Genomic DNA, 21,401 nt, shown 5'->3' with positions numbered 1-21,401 from the left:
TGTTTTTTCAATTTTTTTGTATTGTATTTGCATAAATCGTTTAATAGGTCGTAGCATATTATGTGAATGGATTTAGCTGCTTCAACTACCAATCTTATATTAAGTACAACTGAAACAAGTATAGTGGACAAAATATAAGGAATGAAGTCAATGTTGCTACTTGCTACCTCAATCTATAAAAAATACCCATCACAAAGAATATTCCCAAACAACCAAAAGCCAAACCCATAACTTGTGGTCCAGTTGAATCTGAATGTGTTGTAGCACTTATTAGTGCACCTTTCTTCATGGGGCTTGTTTGGTGAGTCCTTTCTTCCATTTTCCCCACAAGTAGTTTATTAAGATTGTCCAATTGATGCATGATTTGATGCTGACCCCTTACAATACCTGATATCTGATTCCATGGAGCACTCACAGCAATTAGAAATGGTAAGTTTTCGGAAGCAAAAATACTAATATAACACTTCATCAATATTATGTATTTGGATGTGTCATTGTCATTGACAACAAATTATTTCTAGCATTCAATCCAGTTTTAATTTCTTCAACTTGTCGAGATTAGCAATTGGGATCATAGTTTTTCACTTTATGTTGGGGGTAGAATGGGAATTCAGAGTAGGCGAAAAAAAAAAAAAACTGTTCGGTCAAACATGTTGGCAATGAAATTTTTTCTCTTATTCTATTATGTGCGTGCGGAGCACATATGCAAGAAGAAAATTTCATTACTAATTCTCGTTGAACTATTTTAGGTCACATGAAAGTAGTTGGAACATAATTCAAATAATGGAAAGCATAGAGTTAATTACCAACTTGGTACCTATAAGATCAAGCCTTAACAAAAAATCCTGAAATATGTTATTGACAAAATAATCTTGGATGATTTAAAAATATGATAAAAATAACTAATAAATATCATACTTTTTTTATGTGACAAAAAAATTTTCCTATGTAGCAAACAACTTATCCATTTAATCTGAATTTTTGTGAGAGTATTGAATAAATATTTAGAAGATGCACAAAAAATTTGGTGCAAAATTTGATTTCTACATTTTTCTTTTTATTTTTCAAAATAATATGGTCATTCACAACAAAATAATTTTAAAAAAAAATTCACTTGACATAAAATTATCAAAATTTTAGAATAAAATAGATCTTATTTTTCTAATAATGCTTGTAAAAAAATTGTATCAAAATCTGATTTCTAAAATCTTTTTAGAATATATATTTAATATCTAGTTTGTTTTTCATAATTTTAAATCTTTCGAGAATTTATTTGTTGCTAACATCTTTTGGGATTATTTTTGACAGTGATATAAACTTTGGGGTACCATTTTAGTAGTTTATTCGGAAAACATATAACTTTCACAAACCAAGAAATCATAAATACTGAAAGTGAGAGAGATGTAAGCATTAAGGAAAACTACCTCATCCATTAAGATAAACTCCTTAGTTGGTGGTGGCGACACGACGGAGGAACCGTTGCTCAAGCTAGTGATGAAGTAAGAGGTGGAAGAACAACCATTGCATGAACCAACTTGTAGGTGCATATTTTGTTGGCATTGACAAATTTTCTTCAGAGATAACTTGAAGTTCATCTCTTCAATGTAGTTTGTAAAATCATCCATTCTATCATATAAGCAAGAAATTCTTTCCAAAAGTTGAGTTATGGCTCCCTGTCAAGTGCACAAATATTGCAAGTAAAAAATTTGCACAATAATTTGTAGGTAGAAACTCAGGTGCAGATAACCTAATATGAAGTTGATAGTTGAAAGTCGTTAAATGATTTGACAGATTTGATTAAATTATCATTTAACAGTTCTCAATTTAGATTTTCACTTAATTTGTAACCTCTATTAGAGAATAAACGGAGAAATTCGTGGATGTTCATCGAAAATTGTGTGAATATATTCACAACTAATAGGATTGTGATATCTTTTTAATGCATTATCTAGAGATAAGGTTTCAGTATTGTGCCAAATTTTGGAATTGAGTTAGACCGATTCAATTTTAATTATTGTTTACACTAAAAAGTTAAGCCAAACATTAAGGAGGAATTCTTGTCTACTTTATCTTTGTATTCTACTTCTAAAATACATAAATCAATGGTAAAGTACTTGCAAGAATTTAAATTACCAAAATTAAATGAAACTCACCTCATTTGCCATTGTTTTGGATTCATCCGAATCATTTCTTTCATGAAGATCTCTATTGTTGGAGACATAACCTCCAAGTTTGGCTTGATTCTTGTCTCTTAGATTTGTAAATGATCTAGACAAACCTCTGTTGAAGATACATGGAAAGTTTTATTATTAGTTAAATTAAGAGCAACTTATTATGAAGTACTTAATACAATGGAAAGGTATGCGACTCATTTTCTGCTTTTATTTTCAATATTTTTTCTATTTTCAAGATTTTGCGAAGAAGAAAAAAACGGTGAAAAGCACAAAATCTTGTTTTCATTTTTATTTTCTGTTTTTCTTTTTTTCTTTGCAAAATCCTAAAAGCTGAAAATTCTGAAAATGAAAACAGAAAATAAAAATGTAAACCAAACGCACCTTTAATTTTTTAGGGGAAATACAAATGATTTTATAATTTACCATGGCAAATAAAAATAGCTAGTAAGAATTGCATTTAGTCCCATAGAAAAGAAAATCATGTCTATTCCTCTATAGATCAATCAAAAACAGAGAAATTAATGATCATGCTATTCTTAATTCTTACAAACAAAACATGTTAACTGAAAACCTCAGTAGATCTTTGTAGTTAAAAATTAGCCACATGTTCCACTAAAATTGTACTAAAAATTCATGATTAAATTACAGCAATGAAGTACAAGAAAGACATCATATGCTCATGAAGAACAAGAGTATCAAAGCAAATCCCATGAAATATTTACATTTGCTTATGTCTCATGGTCATGGAAACCTGGTCAGCAAATTCTTTCGGGCTCGACGCAAAGTCGTCGTCGAGGCTCAACGTCGTCTTTAAATCTTCCGGCAGGGCCTGCAGAAGAATTAGACAAAGAATGCTGACAGGGGACTATATATTAGCAGAAGAGAAGTTATCATACCATAACTTCTTTTCCAAGCTTTTCATGTTGAATCTGTTCTATGTAGGTTCGAGGAATGTAGGAACCTTCTAGACCCAACTGCTGCGCTTTGTTAATTACAAGTAAACGATCTCTTCCAAGTACCTGTTTGTTCATACACCAGAAGTTCTATCAGTCAAAGATCAATAACAAAGTCTTATCCAACTAGGTGGATCGGCTACATGAATCAAACGATATAATTGAGTCTTATCATGTCTACAGTAAAATTGTTTACGCATAGATTTCCTTTGACCACTTTGTGTATAGTCTTCTTATGTCTTCTTTTACCTTTCGCCTCTTGTATATCTTCTATCTAATTCACCCTCCTAACCGGATGTTCTGTCGATCTTCTCCTCACATGGCCAAAATATTTAAGACAAGATTCTACCATCTTCTCAACAATAGGCGGTACTCAAACTTTCACTTTTATATTCTCATTCCTTATTTTGTTCGTATGTATTTGACCACTCATCCATCTAAGCATCTTCATCTCTACCACGCTTAGCTTACGTTTATGCTCATTTTTTGCTGCCTAACACTAATGGCAAAGCAATAAAATTTATTTTTAAGTTTTTAAGATACTTTTTGTCACGTATAAAATCAGACGCATTCCACCACTCTGATCAACAGTTCAACACACTTGAAATATATACACATAGATTATGCATCTAAAGTGCATAATCCTAGTAATATAATCTATCCTCTTTGTTCTAAAATGTCAGTCTCTTTGGAAATTTGATACATAAGAATACTTTAACAATTCTATGTATTTGGATACAGTTTATAACAAAGATACACCGAGTTATGAATGTACTAAATTTCCAAATTATTTTTGAATAGATGGAATGAAATGGGCTAAATGTAGCATTACCTGAACATAATGTCTATTAAGTTGCTCAAGCCAATCTAGTTTAACACAAACACTATCATCACAAAAGATATGGCTGTTTCTTTTAAGGATGGTTGCTATTGTGTATCCCAACGCCATTAGTCCGCCGAGGAGACGAACACTGACCGAAAAAGTGATTCTCGGGGATATCACAAATGGATCATCTGTCACCCATTCCTGAAAGAAGTTATTGGTTATTCACAATGAAATCTGTCTAAAAAGCAGGGTAACGAAACAGAACAAGGCAAACCTCGAACATAAGAACATATTTTCCATCTGTATTTCGCATTCGTAAATAGGATTGGCAACTCTCTGGATCTTCACCAGGAGGTAGAAGATATATGTCATAAGTCTGCTCCTTTGTTTCGCGAAAATCTTTGGAGATCACATCTTTAACTTGTTCCACTATTACACTCCTTGCTGACTACAATATCAAACAATCACAAGCATATGAACAAACTAGAATTTCTTTGAAGCTTTGATGAACAAGTATATATAAATAAGGCACTAACCTTTAATATGTAGGTAGGACTTTGGAATGCGGTGAATGGATTGAACTTGTTAATGATTTTGATGTGTGCAGTTTGAAGATCTGGCTCAATAAATGCTTTGTACATTGGATATACCTGCATAAGAACAATTTTGAGAAATTCTTGAAACTTTTTTCACCTTTTTCAGATAGGAAGGGAATGGAGAGAAGGTATGGAATGCAACAGTTTCTGATATTTGGTGAATGATTTCTTCAGGTTCTTGTCCGGCTCGTTGTATGTCGCGTATAACTCTTTTAACAAGGTCAAGGTGTACTCCACCGGTGACAGATACTCGAAGGTCTAATAGCGGCCGTAACTTCTCATTCAAGGCATAGATTCCCTCTATGATCACAATTCGGGAGCTTGGAACATCAACAGTTCTGAAAAAGGAGTATACATTTCAATGAGAAAGCCTTTTCCCAATAGGCGTGCCAACTACATGGATCAGACGATATCATATTGCTTTTATCATGAACCATATCTAAATTTATTGCAATACTTAAAACAATTACAAATTTTTTAAGTGAACGAAATAAATATCAAAGAATTAACCTGTATCCTGTTCGTGAACTCGATTTAAAATCATATATAGGAACCTGGACTGCCTTTCCTGCCTTTAAATCATGTAAATTTGGGAGCAATGTTTCATAATCCGTTAAGCGTGGATCTGTTCAAATTGACATATGGTGAAAAGAAAAGAAGTTTAGGATTGTAAAAGGATCAAAGAATAAACAAAAAGGTTGAAAATGGAAATCTTACCATCAAAGTTTCCATCAACAATTCTACTAGCATCATTGTAATTGTCCATGGAAATTACTGCAATGCTTGGCATGAAGTTTAGGATCTTTTCTGTTAACATAGTCTTCCCTGCTCCTGAAGGACCTGCCACACCTACCAATATCATTCCATCATTCTTCTGCGCCAACATCTTGCACGCGCGGATTACTATAAAGAATCCTTTCTCGAATGATAACTGATCTTGGATCGCCCCAATCTCATAACGATCTAAGTCTTTCCTTTTAACCAAATGAACTCGATCTCTTAAAAGGCCAGCACTTCTATGAGGCAAATCAAGATCCAAAGTATCTTCAGCCATTGAAGGAATTCCGATAAGAGACTAAGTGTTGCCCCTTAGGTAGAATCGACTACATGGATCAAACAGTGTCTGAGTGCCTTATTGTAAATTGTAGCTAGTTAAAGATAGTTAAAGATAATTATTCAAAAATATATCATAGCTTCCACTATTAGTGCAAGTATATGTAATAGAACACATTAAACTTATTGATGAAAACCAGAAACATTCATTGTTTTTAAAAGGAAGATCTTATAGCTCCTTATAAAAATAATTTCTCTAAAGACTTCTAATATACCCCTCTAGTTGCTAGAGCCAAATATTTTGATTTCTCATAATATCCTCGACACTTTCTTAAGCGGACGAGTGAACTAACCACTCGATCAACCCAAGTTGGTTCTAGAGCTGAATATTTGGAAAGCAAAGTTTTTACACAACCATATGCATGTTCTATGCACAACAACCTATGACAAAACAAACAACATTTTGATTCAAAACACATCATCCAAAAAAGGGTAAACCACCAAAAATATACCTAAATTATTTTGTCGCAACAATCCCAAATTTTGTTGTCAACAAAAATACCCTCAAATTATTTTAAAATGTGAGAAAAATGCACACTCGAACTAACGGAAAACATTGACATGGCAAACAAAACTTATTATGTGGCAATTGAGACTCTAACATTAACAAGTGAGCCACGTCATGTTTTTCCATTAACAGAGTAGGTTTCTGATCATAGTTGGACATTTTTGGCACATTTTTAAATTATTTAAGAACACTTTTGTTAATAACAAAATTCGGAGACAGTTTTGTCACCCAGACATCTCAGGTGATTTTTTGTGGTTTACCCTAAAAAAACCAAAACAAAAAGGAGAAAAACCTTAAACCAAAACAATGAGAATCCGTGCAAAAACAAAGGAAAACAAAGCGAACAAAACACAGCACAATAACAAGAACAAGGTGTGATATGAAGAATTTTGCAAGCAAAATATAGAGAATGCAAAAGGGTAAGTGAATCATAGAAAAGGGATCCAATAATGTGTATTGTTTGTTATATGTGATGATCATAAGAACACTACTCACCGAGGCAAGGTATCCTTCAATGAGTGGTGAGTTCAGCGATAACAACAAAGATGCATGGCCATAATTTCAAGGTGTCACAAACCTACGTATATTATTCATATATACGTCTTTCATTTTCTCTCTGCATTTCTTTGATCCTTTCCATGGAACAACACAAAAAGGAACAGAGCTTATGCATAACGAGAGAAATTAGCTCTGAATTATTTATTTATTAACGAAAGAATTATTATTATCAACGTATTTATATAACATTTTTATGATTTAATTTTCATGCATTGAAAATATACTTAAAACTAGTAACTTTTAAATCTACTCTCTGCTCAATTATATAAACTTTTAAATTTAATAGAGCATCTAACTATGAACTAGAATAATATTTGAAACTTACCTATTTCTTGTATGATAATATTAAAATTTATACATGTTTATTTATGATTCTGTTAATATTTGATAAGTATGTGTATAAAATGTGTTTCAAGTAATTTATATAGCGTTGGTTATTTTGTATTCTATGTTCATATGCAATTAACCTTTTCCTTTGTGTGTTCTTGTTATAACTTAAATTATACTAGTCAAGATATTTTACTATAGCAAATTTTAAGATATTTTATATTCAACCCATATTACCATCCATAGAAGAAGTTACCTTAGCACTTATAGCGGAAACTAATGAAACACTAGCGACGAATGAATGAAAATAAATTTTGAAAGAATAACTGAATAAGCGATAATTAATAGTACCAAGTCAAAACAAGAAAGTCATTTTGAACTAAATTTCCTCAACAAGAATTCAATTAAAAAAAATGAAAATATGAGTATTATAATTTAGGCACACTTTTAAATATTATTGACTAATTATTGGATAAAAACAATAAATTGTGTTGATCCACTAACATTGCTCCAAACATTTTTCACTTATTTTTCTTTCATTAGAATTAGAATTTATAACATTCAAATCAAGATAATGTTGGCCAAGTTCAGCACCACTAATATCTATGACAACCAAGTCTTTAAACAATTTTGTTCAAGTAATAACCAGAAAACATTCCTGTTCCTAGTGCTTTACACTTAATTAAATTGAGGAAATTAAATACTAAAGCATGTAAAAAAAAGACATTATCATCACAACAAAATGTCAGACACCAAACCTCAATCCGAGGAGGTGGAATGCATAGACCAATCAAAAAGTTGAATCAACATTTGAAAAATGTTTAGCATCCATGGCCAAGAGTGCCGAAGAATTTCGAAGCTAAGACAATTCATCTGCAAGAAAGAAACCAGGCAACATCTACCTCAGTTTAAGGAAAACACACACAAGATTAAATAAAACTAATGCAGATGCCTATAATTTCTATATCTATTTATATTGAAACCTAATATAATGGACATTTTGAATTCCATCTTGCCTCAAGAGAAACACAATGTTCAAAACATACATCACGAGAACGGCAATGGCTTGATGAGTGTCAATGGCTCAAGCCATTTTACTTGTGGAGTACCCTTCTAAAGCTTTTAAATGTTATAGAATTAACTACTATATCAAACATGATTCCACATAAAAATGTGACTATATTTGTAGAACTCTAATGTGTGAAACATGTCAGTTGCCACCATTCAAAATTCACCTTTGCCTTAAGATTACATTATGGTCTTGCTTTCCATCTCAATCTTCATGGCTATCTTCATCTTCTGAATCTGAATAATGGAAATGAAGCAGTTTGAAATCAAATAATCAGTTGGGAGAAATTCATATTAAGCTTTTGAAACTTTTACAGGCTGAAGCTATTACTGAAAATAAAGCAATATAATTGAGGTAAATTCATCAAGATTTATTGAATAAAAGTAAACTTCAGACAGTAATTTATTTAGGCACAAAGATGTCCTATAATCATATACAATTACATTGAAGGAAGCAATTTAAGGGGAAGAAGTCAACCAAAACCTAGCTACCATATCAATACAGATACCAGATTCAGATGACACAAATTAATAACTCATGCCAGAACTTCTAAAGCATGTCTACTTCCATGAACACACTAAGCAATCAAAACATATTGAGAACAATGTTCTTTGAATCAAGAGTTTACATTAGCAAGCCAGGATCTTTCAACTTACCAGATCGAACATCATCACTAATTTTTCCTCTTGCTTGAATTTGTCTAACAAGCATCCGAAATATCAGCACCCACCAGTATATATGCAGAACAAGCAAGCAATATAGAAGACTGTTGAACACATAATAATATATTGGACCCTCCACTTTGTGCTTTTCCTTATCCAATGTGAGCAAAACTTCATAGCTGGCAAAGAGAGATGTAAAACTACTGAGCATCGAAAAGCAACGATATACAGACAACCAACAACTGTAGTATTACACTTCATAATCAATTGTTGAAATTTATGCATGGGAAGATCTTCTTTCTAATTTAATGAATATTTTATATGAGCTATTATTTGATAGGAAGGGGAAAATACAACATAGGATAAAATATTACCGAAAAGAAACCACAAAGCTAAAGGAAAACAAATGTCTTCCCCCAAAAAAAAACACACAAATACTCAGACAAAAAAATAAATAATAAACCAAAACACCATGGAAGAGAAATCCTTATTTTACTTGTTCATATAATAAGATTGCACAAGATTTATATACAAACTATCCCTCACAAAATAATTATAATTCTGCTCAGAATTGGAGTTCCGTGTGTTTTTGGGTGAATTCTATGCCAAAGAATCAAAATAATGCAAACAGTGACCCTAGGCATATCTGACTGTGTTTCATACTTTAGTCTGTCCCATAAAGTTATAATGAAAAGACGAAGGAAAGTTAATGTATATTGAGAAACAAGTAATACAAACCTTGTACTCCAGAGAATCCAGAATGGGTAGTAAATGAGGCGCAATAAGACCCAAGATAAAACAAATAGAATAAATGCAATGCTGGCAATTGTTTCAGCACCACTGTATTTGGACATTTTCCCTATCTCCAGAAACACATCACTAGCATCATGAAGAGCTAAAACAACAGATCCAACACGAGCAAACCTGAAGGTGTTAACATAGAAGAGAAAAATGATACCGTTATATAAAAATATCAAAATGAAGTGTATTTATATCAATTAGCATTAGAACTAGCGTGTGCAATAGGACCACAATCTCTCTTTCCATTAGTAAGTTAAAATTCACCATATAACTCAACTCATTATGAACAAGGTCATCGTGAAAAGAGGACATTATTTTTAAATGAAAGGAATTAGCATGATTTAATCAAGAATCCTCACAGATATAACCCTTTCAGTTTGAAGTTTGAGAAATATAAATGAACACAAACAAATTAAGAAAATTATAGACTTGTATCTCCAAAGAAATTACAATTAAAAAAAAAACTTGCATGACAAGACAATAAGAAATTAACACACCTAAAAATGTAAGACAGCACAATGAGAATGACAGTAGCCACATGGTGACCCATGGACACCCCAAAGTCAGAGCGCCGTGTTTCCCAAAATATTAAAGCAAAGATGGAGTAAGAATAAAATCCAGCAGCATACATGTAGAGTGCCTTCAGTTTCAACCTGAAATGTTAAGAGCTTACAACTCTATTGCCAGACTTAATTTGAACACAAAATTTATAGCAAGGGAAAATGATTGCAGAAAGATATTAAACATTGCAACTGGATAACTATAATAACTGGGCTTCTAAGCAAATAATCTTACTTAATCTTTTGCTCTGGCCAGACCTGGCTCCCTGGCCCCACCCAAAAATTTCTTGTATTAGTAAACCAAGGTTCATCATAAGTTACGGACAGAGCAAAAACTTCTGCTGACAGAAAATAAACACATTTCCAGGCTGATTCCTTGAACTTCCTAATCTTTTTTCTTCTCTCATCATTCTGGAAATCCAGCTGCTTATGCCCCTTTCCAAATATCAATCGTCTACCCAATTTCTGTAAATGTTGTTTACTTCAGTTTATTTGAACAATTAGAACCAGAAATAGAAAATTCTAAAAGTAGAGAACGACCACAGTGCAAGGCCACCAAATGATGACTCCTAGCATCATCACAGTTTGATAGAAAAAACAAGTAATGAAAAGCATAAAGAAAAATAACATGAAAAAATAAGACGAGAAAAGAAGCTTACATTTTACCAAAGATTATATAAAGTAAGAATGTAATCACCTCAAACAACACAAATTTAAAATCAGTTTTACCATCTATCCTGAACGAGGGAGGGGAAATGAAGCATGCAGATATTCATTGTCTTTGGAAGTTCCAATGCTGAAGGGTCAGCATTTTCGCTCTTTTAACAAAAAAGTATGTTAACATTATAAATTTAATTAGCTTGTGAAGAAAGCTAACCAAACCCTTACTGATAAACACACTAAACCAATAAAGAAAAGCAAAAAAGGATCAAAATGTTCTGAAGCCCCCATTAGAAATAAAGAAGATATCATAAAATATCAAGGCATATCTGTGAAGATAGCATAGAATCAATTTTGTTATTTACTTTATATATGATCAAATCACACCAGTGTTATTTTAAGCAAAATTACACCATTTATTTGCACTGAATTTTGTGAAAATTGAACATCAATAAGACTGACAACTCATATTCATGCATATTTGAAACTCTTATATATTACTATCAATTTTGATCTATAAAAGAGTATGTCTAATGATTTTAGATTGATATGAAATTTTATAGATTTGTTCTACAACGCACAAACTTCTAATCCAACCTATTCAACGTAATAATTTTGATATAATTCTAGTTTCTATCTCTTCCTCTCCTACCTAAAACCCTCAATCTCAACAGAGCTCCAGATAACAGAATTTGATTGAATTTAGGTATTCAAAAACACATTGAAGCTACTGTAATCACCTCCAAGCTAAACAGTGTAGGAACCATCTCACATCTCTGAAACTAATTCTAACAATAATGCCGCACAGAACAACACTCCTTAAACTGATACAACAGCTCACACATATTATATTCAAAAACTCCGTTCCTCAACAAATTCTCATGAAAACTCAGTAACAAGTAACAAACGTAAATAACAATACATTCAAGTCAACGGCAGCATCAAAACACTAATAAAAAAGAATTACGAACTTCAATGTGGAAGCCCTTGCAATCGCAATTGTACTTTCCTCAATCAAACCTAGTGTTCACATCTAATTGCGCTTTCAATGATTAACACACAAAAACGAAATGCGAATCGAAGGAGAAAGTGTACCTCAAAGACGAATCTATCGAGGAAGAAGCGAATGCAAGGGAAGAAGAATGCGAAGAACGGAAGGATTGAGAAATCATAGTAGTCAGGGAAAGATTCTTGGTGCCAGTCGCAGGAGTACAAGGACTTGAGCTGCTGAATCAAATCCATTATTACGAACGAATCTTTTTCTCTCTGTTCCTCGCAATCTGGTAAGTAATTAATTTTCTCGGGAAAGTAAGGGAAAACCAGAATCAGAATCTGGAAGAAGGTTTTAGAGTAATAATGTTAGTAATAATAAGTAAAAACGCATCGATTGTTCTTCTTTTCATCGGAACAAAGCTCACAGAGTGTTTGATCGTAAAAAGTTTTCAGATTCCCCCTTTTTCGCTACTGTTATGTGCTCTCTCTCTCTCTCTCTTTAATTTGTTTTACTTATTTCTTCTCTTATTCTCCTATGCCACCATATTCACTATTCAAATTGACAATAATATTCCGCGATTTCTAAGTGAGTATCAAAAGATTGTATTTGGATTCTCTAAATTTTGAATTTCACGAATAAAGTATGATTTTTTATTTTTAAATAATTTTTTTTATAATTATTCTTGATCTCACCTATAAAATAAATTGTGAGAGATCATACTTTACTTTCTAAAATGAGAATTCAAAATCTAGAGGATCTAAATTCCAAAAAATTATACTATTTGAATTATATTCGATGAAACGATGACCAAAAATATTTTTGTTCTTAAATGAGTAATAAATAAATTCTGTATTTTTAATTTAATTTTTTTAAATATTTAAATAATTATTTAGAATATATATACAAAATACATAATTTAATCATTATATTTTTTTATTTTTAAAAAATGTTTAGTTATTCACAAAAGAAAACATAAATCAACAAATTTGAAGATAAAAACATTTTTTATACTATAAATTAAACGATCTTATTTTCTAATTATAATTGTAAAAAATTATATAAAATCCAATGTCTAAAACTTTTTTGAGAATATATATTTAAGTTTGTCATATTTTTAAATATTTTAAAAATTTATTTGCCATTTATATTTCGTATTTTGTTAGTGATATAATTTTTTAAATATTATTTTAATAATTTAATAAAAATAATATGGTTTCTCCACTCGAAAAGGCGTTAAATATTTTTATTAACATAAATTTATTTAAAACTATTTATTTTTAGTAATTTAAATTTAAATATTTTTGAAAATATTAATGACGTGATAACAACTTTAATTTTGGATACTTATTGCAAGTTTATCTCATTTTTAATATTTTGGCTTTATGAGTTCAAGTTATTTTGGAGGGATAATCATTTTTTTCATTTAATTTAGTTGGATCTCTAATAATAAAGTATATATTTAAAAACATTTATAATTATTTATTATTTACTTTTTACTATAATTTTGAGGGCGAATACTATGCGTTATGGAAAAAATAATTTCTAAATCCTAAATCTTAAACAATATACTCCAAATCCTAAAATTCTAAAATCTAAATCTTAAGTATTGAAATAAAATATAATAAATAGATAATTAAAATTTATTTAATTGATAAAGAATATAATACTCTTTCTTTAATAAAAAAAAGTTTAATTTAAGGATGAGTCAATCTTAAAATATTGCAAATGAAAATAAGCAACGAAAAAAAATTTTCTGATTCTCTTTCTGAAATATATGCTAAATATGGTTCAAATGTATGAAAAATTTTCTCTACAAAAGTTGAAAAAAAATATTCGTATAATATTAAAATATATTTAATATATGATTCACAATAGGTACAATTGTTTATTTTTAGTTTTCATACACATATATAATATTTTTTAAGCATTATATAAATTAAAAATAAATGGTCCATGCATAATATTTTTTTCCCCTAGAAAAAACTAAATGTCCCCTTAGTATAAAACACAAAAATGAATAAAAAAAATTAATAGACAACAGAAATTTCATTGTCAAAATGGGTTGTATTATAGTTTATAGTAATATATATATATTTATACAAAAATATTTAACATTTTGGGTCTTTGATGTTGACGAAATTGGCCTTTGGTTTCAGTTATTGGTGCAAGTTGATGAATTATAAGAGAGAGAGGGTGAGATAGGGACAAATGAGAGCGTATGGTGTATAACAATACATGTACATTACTATAGGATCCACATAGATTTTACCATTAACAGACTTAGGTTTATTTATTATTTATTTACCTAGTACATATATAAGTACGCTGCTACCAACTACTAACTACTTACTCATTTATTTCATTTTCTAGTTCTTCATTCAATAAATTCTGACAACAAATATGGAGGCTCTTAAATACCAAATGCTTAGTACTATGTCATAATTAAACAATGATAATATTAAGAAAGCAAAAAAATTAGTTTATTTAATATTTATTAATTATTATAATAATAAATAAATAAATTTTGACTGATTTTAGTTAATTTTTCTTTTATTATTAAACATTTTCGTTGAATCATTTACGTACACTACTATATGTAGTAATGGTTAGTAAGTAGGAAATTACCCTTTTTTTTTAATATCAAAGTTTGATTAAATTAGGTTAAAATATATGGAGGTGGATGGTTCCATTGATGTAGCTCATGATGGTGTCTCATGGTGACGATGATGGATGATTCAATCTATTTAGTATTTACATTAAATGAACCGGCCGTAATATATAGATTTTGGTCGAATAAATAGTCAAATTCGTCTTAAAAATTTTTCGTTTTTTAAATTAATTTTTAAAATATTTTTTTAATTAAATTTATTATTTAAAGATTTTAAATTATTATTTAATTTGTTGTTTTTTATTGATAATGTCAAAATTTGATAATTAATAATATGATAAATTTATAAAATTAAATCAAATTAAAATCTAATTGAGGAGAAAATTTGAGGCATTAGAATTTCTTAATTTGTGGTTGATTTGATCTAATTTCATAAACTTATTATATTTGCTGTTAATTAAGACTACTGTGTTGTAACGTTACTTAACATGTCACATCAATAAAATTTGAAGCGATTAACAATAGAAATAACGGAATGACTAAAATTACTAAGTTAAAATTTTTAAAAGATAAATTTAATTAAAAAAATTTTAAAAACTAGTTTAAAAAATGAACGATCTTTCAAAAACTAATTTGATTATTTACTCGGTACGTGGTTTGATATATGCACTTTTTGTGGGTTGTCCCCTCTATATAAGAATAAACATATTAATTGGTTTATTTATTGTTTTTATTAAATTTTTGAATATGTATATTAGATCGATAAATAAATCGCAACAATAAAATTGTAAGATAAATTAATTTTCTTTAAAAGAATGCATGAGGATCAATCTATTTAAGGGGAGTTATTCTTGAGAATTTTTAAAGAATATTTATGTTAAAAAAATTATAAAATTTGAAATTTGTTAAAAATTAATTTAGACATTTATTTATAATTTTAAATATTAGAAAAAACAATTATTTTACTATTTATTATTCTATATATTTTTTTATTTAAAAGAAATTCACCACAAGAATAAAACTAATGCATAAAATTACTCATCTTTTTCATTTCTTCTTTCCTCTTTTAATTTTCTCTTAACTCTTCTTACTTCTTCCTATATTTACCAAACTATTATTATTGTCGTTATCACTATCACCACCACTTCTATCTTGTTCTTTAGGTGATTACAATAAAATTTAACTTATTGCTATTTACTAACTAGCGAATAAGCATAAATTTTAGGGCTTTTTCATGAAAAATAATTGAGAATCCTAACTTATTATTTTAATTATTCTCATTATTTTTAAATAAAAAATTTTATTTTTTTATTATTTTTAATATTTTTAAAAAATAACATACATATTTAAACTTTTTACTTTTTTAAGTATTAAGNTAATAATAATAATAATACTTAATTTCCAATTGTACCAACTTCACTGGAATAATTATATGGTAACATGATGAATAAGAGACAGAATTTGACACTTTGGAGAATATAGGTGGAAACACATGAAAGAGGACCTTAATTAGGTTAATGCTGATGCCATTGCTAAAAGATAAAAACACTGTTCCAATGCAAGCAACACCTGAAGAATTAAGGGGTAGGCTCCACTTTTGAATTTTAACATAATAATAATAAAGTTTAATTATTCGGTTGGACTTTATAGTGTTATCAAATTTTTAATTAAATTTTTATATTTTTTTAATTAAATTTTTAGATTATTTTTAATTTTATAATTAATTTTTTAATATAAAAATATTAGAATTAATTGAATATTTCTTTGCAAATTGAAAGTATTTATAATTAAAAAATTAATTAGATCTTTAATCGCATATATTTTGAGAGAAATATTCTATTAATTTTATCGTTTTTGACATAAAAATGATCTAATTACAAAATTAAAAATAGTATAGAGATCTAATTAAAAAAAAACTTAATTAAAATTTTGATAAATCTATAGAGATGAACAAATAATTAAACCTAATAATAATCTAATCTAATATATATATTATTGGTGACAAGAATGAATGCTGAGGTAACACCAAATGAAGCAAATACAAGGCATTTGATGGCACCACAATAGTGTAAGATATATAAAAAGTATTACACAACAGTTCTTGAGATTTCATTGGATACCTTCATTTTTAGTTTCTTCTCTCATTACATACAGTGCTTGTTATGGTTATTACTTATTACTCCTCTAAATGATGATCCCACTATCACCACCACCCCCACCACCATTTGTCTCTTCTTTGGAAACTGTTACTTATTTCTGTTTTCTTTCACATTCATCATGAATTTAATTTTTATATAAATAATTAATGGTATATATATTATCATATCAGCAAACTAATTATTTTTTAAATTTACTACTTATAAAATTATTTAAAATGCATGAATTTAATCTTTATATTGTTAGGACATCGAAAACAAAAAAGAATGTTTTAGTGTCTTTTTTTTGGGTAAATATTAAAGAGTATGTTATTCTCTTTGTGAATATACAAAAATGTCTTTCTCAATTCGTAACAAGTCAAATTGAGAGTGAAACGGATGGCTTGCGAATAAAGTTTGGATGAAGATTTAGGATAAACCTTTCTCATATTTCTAATATATTATAATATATAATTAAGATTTATTATATATGTACAATAAAATAGATGTGAATTAAACCCACATAGTCTCCTTTTTTAAAACTTTGTAAAACCACGGAGGCAATCACCTTAATTGATATTGTAATATATTTGTTTTTCGTAAATTCTATCTGAAATAAATTAATTTATAAAACAAATTGATTTTGTTGCGAGTAAAGTAAGATAGTAGGGACCAACGAACTATAGTTCAAATGACATAATTTTTTCGTACTCACATAAAAATTATAGATTTAAGTCTCACTTCTAATTTAAAAAAAAAAGTAAAATAGTAAAACTACTGCGAATATGAAAGATTTTTAAGCTTCAGAGGTGTTTTGTTTATTTTAGATTTATAGTGTCAGAATAGAAATATATAAAAGATAAGTGTCAATAATTAATTTTTGTATAAACAGGCTAAAGGTACATCAAGGACTCCAAAATTTTGCAAAAATATTTAGTAACAAAAAAAATTAGCTAAAGTTAATAAAAACTTATTTTATTTAGCATTTATTAATTGCTGTCGTAATTAATAAATAATAAATAAAATAAATTTTTCACTGTTTTTTTTTCTAGTATTACCGAGAATTTTGAATTTCACCTTGACGTTCACCCAATAACACTAACCAAAACCAACATAACTGCCACTGCTAACATAACTAACTAACTAACTGCCACTGATATTTTGATTTTTATTTAATTAATAATTATACTACTCCAATGCAAGCAAGCTAATTAAGAGAAAATCATTATTCAATAATTATTATTAGATGGAGAAACAGTAGACTTTTATATATATGTATATAGTTACTTTTTAAATTTCATTATTAAATTCTCAAATAAATTAAATAATATTTGAACCTTTTAATTATTTTCTATCAATGCAAGTATATTATCAAAGATTAAAAGCGTGTATTTTTCTGAAAAGACGTCCACCACTTGTTTTTTATTTTTATTTTTTTGAGGATTATTCATACTTAATAACATAACTTAGCATTTTGAAAGAAATGATTCAAAATAGAATAGAAGTTGATCAAAGCCTTTTTTTTTAATTCTTAGTAGATATATGTTTCTAATTAAACTCATCATACAGTTTCTTGTTGATAAAAATCATATAAAACAAAGAAGGAACTCATCACACAAGTAGATATATATCTAGTAGAGAATAGTATATAGTATATATCTTTATAATGTTCAAAATAGCCTCATTTTCATAACAATTCCCTAGAGTTAATTGAGTTATTGTTTGAGAATTCATCTCTACCACCGGAAAAAATGGTGGTGGTGGTTGCAATTTGGAGTTTCGTGAACATTCGACGAAGATCGGAGACTTCTTCCTTAAGACACGCATTCTCTTGTAGTAACTTTTCATAAGACTCGGAGACACGATTGAGTTGATCAATAAGGTTGTGATTCTCGTTTCTGAGTCTCATAACCTGCGACCATAATTCATCCAAGTGCTTTTGCTTTCTCATCCTCGATCTTCGTGCCGATTCGCGGTTTGATATCATCCTCCTCTGCCTCCTCTCATCAATGATGTTGAGTTGATTCTCTTCAGCTTCATCCGAAGTTGTTGAATTACTACTAAGGTATGAAGGAGGAACAAGAAGTTCACTATTATTACTATTATACCCTAATGAATGTTGTAGGTAGTAACTTGGAAATTGGGTTAAGAGGGTGTTTAGGTTAATGTTTGAGATATCATTTTGTAATAAGGTAAAGTTTGGTGGAAATAAGACTTGGTTTTCTTGTGATAGGTAGAAGTTATGAAGATTACTCATCTCACTAGGAACCATGCCTTCAATATTAATGAATTTTATTCCAAAAAAGTGGTATCAAATATGGTGATTTTTGTGTTGAGGATTGTATATATGGTTTTGCTTAGAGGGTTGAGATGATAGGAGAATGCAATGGTAGCTAGTGTGATGAGAATTGTGTTGGATTTATAGGAGGTTTAGGATTAGAGAAAAGTGGGCCAGCAAATTTTTATTTGAGGAAAAATAAAAAAGCAAAAGAAATTAAAAGAAAGAAAAGAGGCATGTATAGTGCTACTTTAATTTCAATAATTATTATTTTGGATGTTGCTTCTGAATTCTCTAGTAGTGTAATCATGTGGTGGTGCATGCTCTTAGAGCATCATGGATGAATGATCTTGATATTTTTTAGTTTGATAATGTTAAAAGAGATAAAAAAATCGTAACTTGTTTTATTTAGTATTTATTAATTATGGTTATATTAATAAATATTAAATAAGATAAATTTTAGTTATTTTTATTTGTTTTTTTATTATTAAATATTTTTGTTTTTAGTTATGCTTAAAGGTAAATTATTAATTAATAGTACACAAAAAGAAAATCATTTATCAAAAGTAGATAATAATTTTTTGAAAATTTATTAATTATATAACACTCAATATTTTGTAAAATATTACCCTCTTTTACATATATATGAGATATGAGATAGTGATATAGTGATCTCCCCTTTAGAGAGATAAGTATAAACATAATAAATTAAAAAAATGGTACATGTATTGTCTATATACTTTCCCTTATAATTTAAAAAGAAATAATTTACTAATGCATTTTGGCACAAGATTATAATAAAAGCTAGCCTACTATGATAAAGAGAAGTGGATAATGTAGTGGGTTGGGAGGAATATAGTGCTTATAAATTCCATGAATAATTTAATTATTTAATTAACTGAAGAAATGAAATAGTTAACCTAAGAAAGGTGCCAATTAAGGTCAATCCCATATATATAAGAATTTAATGTTTTTTTTCTTATTATAAGGATCCTATTCCCAACTCCTTCAGAGGCATATATAATTCTGAAAATTAATTTAAAATTCTTTTGTAGCCAATAACTCCTTTTAATAGATGACGCAATGAAGGCCAGTTTAAAAGGTAATAATCTATCTTAATTGGAATTGAGATTTGATGATCATTTAATTTAATTATAATTGTGATGACTCATAAGCCACTGACATGTATGTACGAATTGGAGGGACCCATGCAAGATGGTTGGATTGAAATGAGTTTTATTTTTATATATAAATTGTTTTTATCAATAATTAATTAGTTAATTACTAGTATTTGCAATTTATTAGATTTTAACCTATACTTATGATTTTTCAATGGTTGAGCCTTCAATTATTTTGACAGATTCATCGACCAATTATGTTGCAAGAAAAAATATCGTTTACCGGTTTTATCATTTTGGTAGTTGTTTTTTTTATGAGAAAGTATAGGGGACCAATGATCTAAGTGTACAATGTGTACAATGAAGGTTTAGAAAGTATTAGAGATATGATTATTAGTGTTACATTGTCCTATTAGGTTACGTTTTTGGGATGAGTGGTCTTAGGACATGGTATTTGAGTTTCATATCTGAAAGGTCAAGAGTTCGAACTTTGGTGAACCAAAAATTAGCTTTTAATAACATGAGATGTTTATTATCCGGATGGTTATCCCTAGTATAGGTGATGTTCATTTTATTCATAAACCAAAGATTTAACCTATTGTACACATTGTACGTTTAGGCCATTGGCTCCCTAGCACTATTCTTTTTTTATTAGATTTTATCACTACCACACATTGCATGATTATCGACGGAACGTTACTAAAAAATTATTTATTACACGCGAATATTTTCGGCAGATTTTATTTCATAGAAATATGGACAAATTTTGCGAGAGAATTTTTGGTGGGAACAAAAAATGAATTATATATAAAAAAAATCTGTCAATAATTTTATTAAAAAAAATTTCATAAAAAATAATTATCGATAAAAAATTTGTCTATATTTAAATAAACAAAATATTCTACTTTTTATTATCCCTAACCCTAGCCTTAACCATGTCTCTTCTCTATTTGAAGTTGAAAATTAAAGAATACCATTTTTTATATATATAATTCTTTTAGAACTTATATATATTTTATATTAAACATCAAATTCTCTAAAGTTATTACATTAGTTACAAATAAAACCAACAAAATATTATTTAAACCACTTGAACCAACTAGCTAATAATAGTGGTGAGTAGTTAAATTAAACATGATCTTACATGTACCTAAGTTCTACCCATATCATCATTATATAAATCTTCCATTGAATAGAAACAAGCTAACCCATTAATTAAACGGAGAATTGAGTGGTAACACATCATATCCTATGTGACCATTCTGTTTTTTTCTTAGTTGAATTTGTTAGGTCCTTCTCATATAATCTTTTTATGCCCCCCATAATTGCAATGGGAAATTATGGTCCTCAAAAATTACCTTATGGCAAAATTCCAATTAAAATTCAAACAATAACCATATTTGGATTATGATATATAATGTTATCCAACTTCTAAATTAATCTTAAAAATTTTAGTCAGGT

At 28.8% G+C, this 21,401-nt stretch overlaps 3 protein-coding genes across 5 annotated transcripts; all 3 read right to left on the bottom strand.

The window, feature by feature from the left end:
- Positions 1–45: 45 nt before the first annotated feature.
- LOC127744831 (inorganic pyrophosphatase TTM2-like) lies at positions 46–6,790 on the bottom strand. Of its 3 annotated transcripts, none has more exons than XM_052257486.1 (12): positions 6,666–6,790; positions 5,267–5,652; positions 5,060–5,174; positions 4,692–4,887; positions 4,490–4,603; positions 4,228–4,401; positions 3,960–4,154; positions 3,071–3,193; positions 2,897–3,003; positions 2,154–2,280; positions 1,425–1,673; positions 46–394 (listed from the first exon to the last, which is right to left on the bottom strand). In XM_052257486.1, the coding sequence occupies exons 2-12, from the start codon at positions 5,601–5,603 to the stop codon at positions 164–166; spliced, it is 1,968 nt and encodes a 655-aa protein (XP_052113446.1). In that variant the 5' UTR covers positions 5,604–5,652; positions 6,666–6,790; the 3' UTR covers positions 46–163. The 3 variants fall into 3 exon arrangements, with proteins under 3 accessions (XP_052113446.1, XP_052113448.1, XP_052113443.1); XM_052257488.1 differs by lacking the exon at positions 6,666–6,790 and adding an exon at positions 5,878–5,895; XM_052257483.1 differs by lacking the exon at positions 6,666–6,790 and having other exon boundaries at positions 5,267–5,950.
- A 1,055-nt stretch (positions 6,791–7,845) lies between these two features.
- Positions 7,846–12,314, bottom strand: LOC107477112 (ASC1-like protein). Its single transcript, XM_016097077.3, has 7 exons — positions 11,903–12,314; positions 10,383–10,612; positions 10,085–10,240; positions 9,525–9,710; positions 8,781–8,965; positions 8,291–8,360; positions 7,846–7,928 (listed from the first exon to the last, which is right to left on the bottom strand). Exons 1-6 carry the CDS (start codon positions 12,047–12,049, stop codon positions 8,329–8,331), a joined length of 936 nt encoding a protein of 311 aa, XP_015952563.1. The 5' UTR covers positions 12,050–12,314; the 3' UTR covers positions 7,846–7,928; positions 8,291–8,328.
- A 5,803-nt stretch (positions 12,315–18,117) lies between these two features.
- Positions 18,118–18,918, bottom strand: LOC107478924 (basic leucine zipper 43-like). The gene has a single exon (XM_016099081.3). It carries the CDS (start codon positions 18,814–18,816, stop codon positions 18,232–18,234), a length of 585 nt encoding a protein of 194 aa, XP_015954567.1. The 5' UTR covers positions 18,817–18,918; the 3' UTR covers positions 18,118–18,231.
- Between the last annotated feature and the right edge of the window lie 2,483 nt (positions 18,919–21,401).

The sequence above is a fragment of the Arachis duranensis genome, chromosome 1 (assembly GCF_000817695.3).
Source record: "Arachis duranensis cultivar V14167 chromosome 1, aradu.V14167.gnm2.J7QH, whole genome shotgun sequence".
Classification (NCBI taxonomy): Eukaryota; Viridiplantae; Streptophyta; class Magnoliopsida; order Fabales; family Fabaceae; genus Arachis; species Arachis duranensis.
This window is presented reverse-complemented; position numbering and strand designations above follow the sequence as displayed.

Coding starts and splice junctions, on each gene's coding strand:
- LOC127744831 (XM_052257486.1), bottom strand. CDS start 5,603: ATGGCTGAAGATACTTTGGATCTTGATTTGCCTCATAGAAGTGCTGGC. Junction 4,888..5,059: donor AGTTCACGAACAGGATACAG/GTTAATTCTTTG, acceptor CTCCTTTTTCAG/AACTGTTGATGTTCCAAGCT. Junction 4,604..4,691: donor TTCACCAAATATCAGAAACT/GTTGCATTCCAT, acceptor GTTCTTATGCAG/GTATATCCAATGTACAAAGC.
- LOC107477112 (XM_016097077.3), bottom strand. CDS start 12,049: ATGGATTTGATTCAGCAGCTCAAGTCCTTGTACTCCTGCGACTGGCAC. Junction 8,966..9,524: donor TGGATTCTCTGGAGTACAAG/GTTTGTATTACT, acceptor TCTCTTTGCCAG/CTATGAAGTTTTGCTCACAT. Junction 8,361..8,780: donor TAGTGATGATGTTCGATCTG/GTAAGTTGAAAG, acceptor TCCATTATTCAG/ATTCAGAAGATGAAGATAGC.
- LOC107478924 (XM_016099081.3), bottom strand. CDS start 18,816: ATGGTTCCTAGTGAGATGAGTAATCTTCATAACTTCTACCTATCACAA.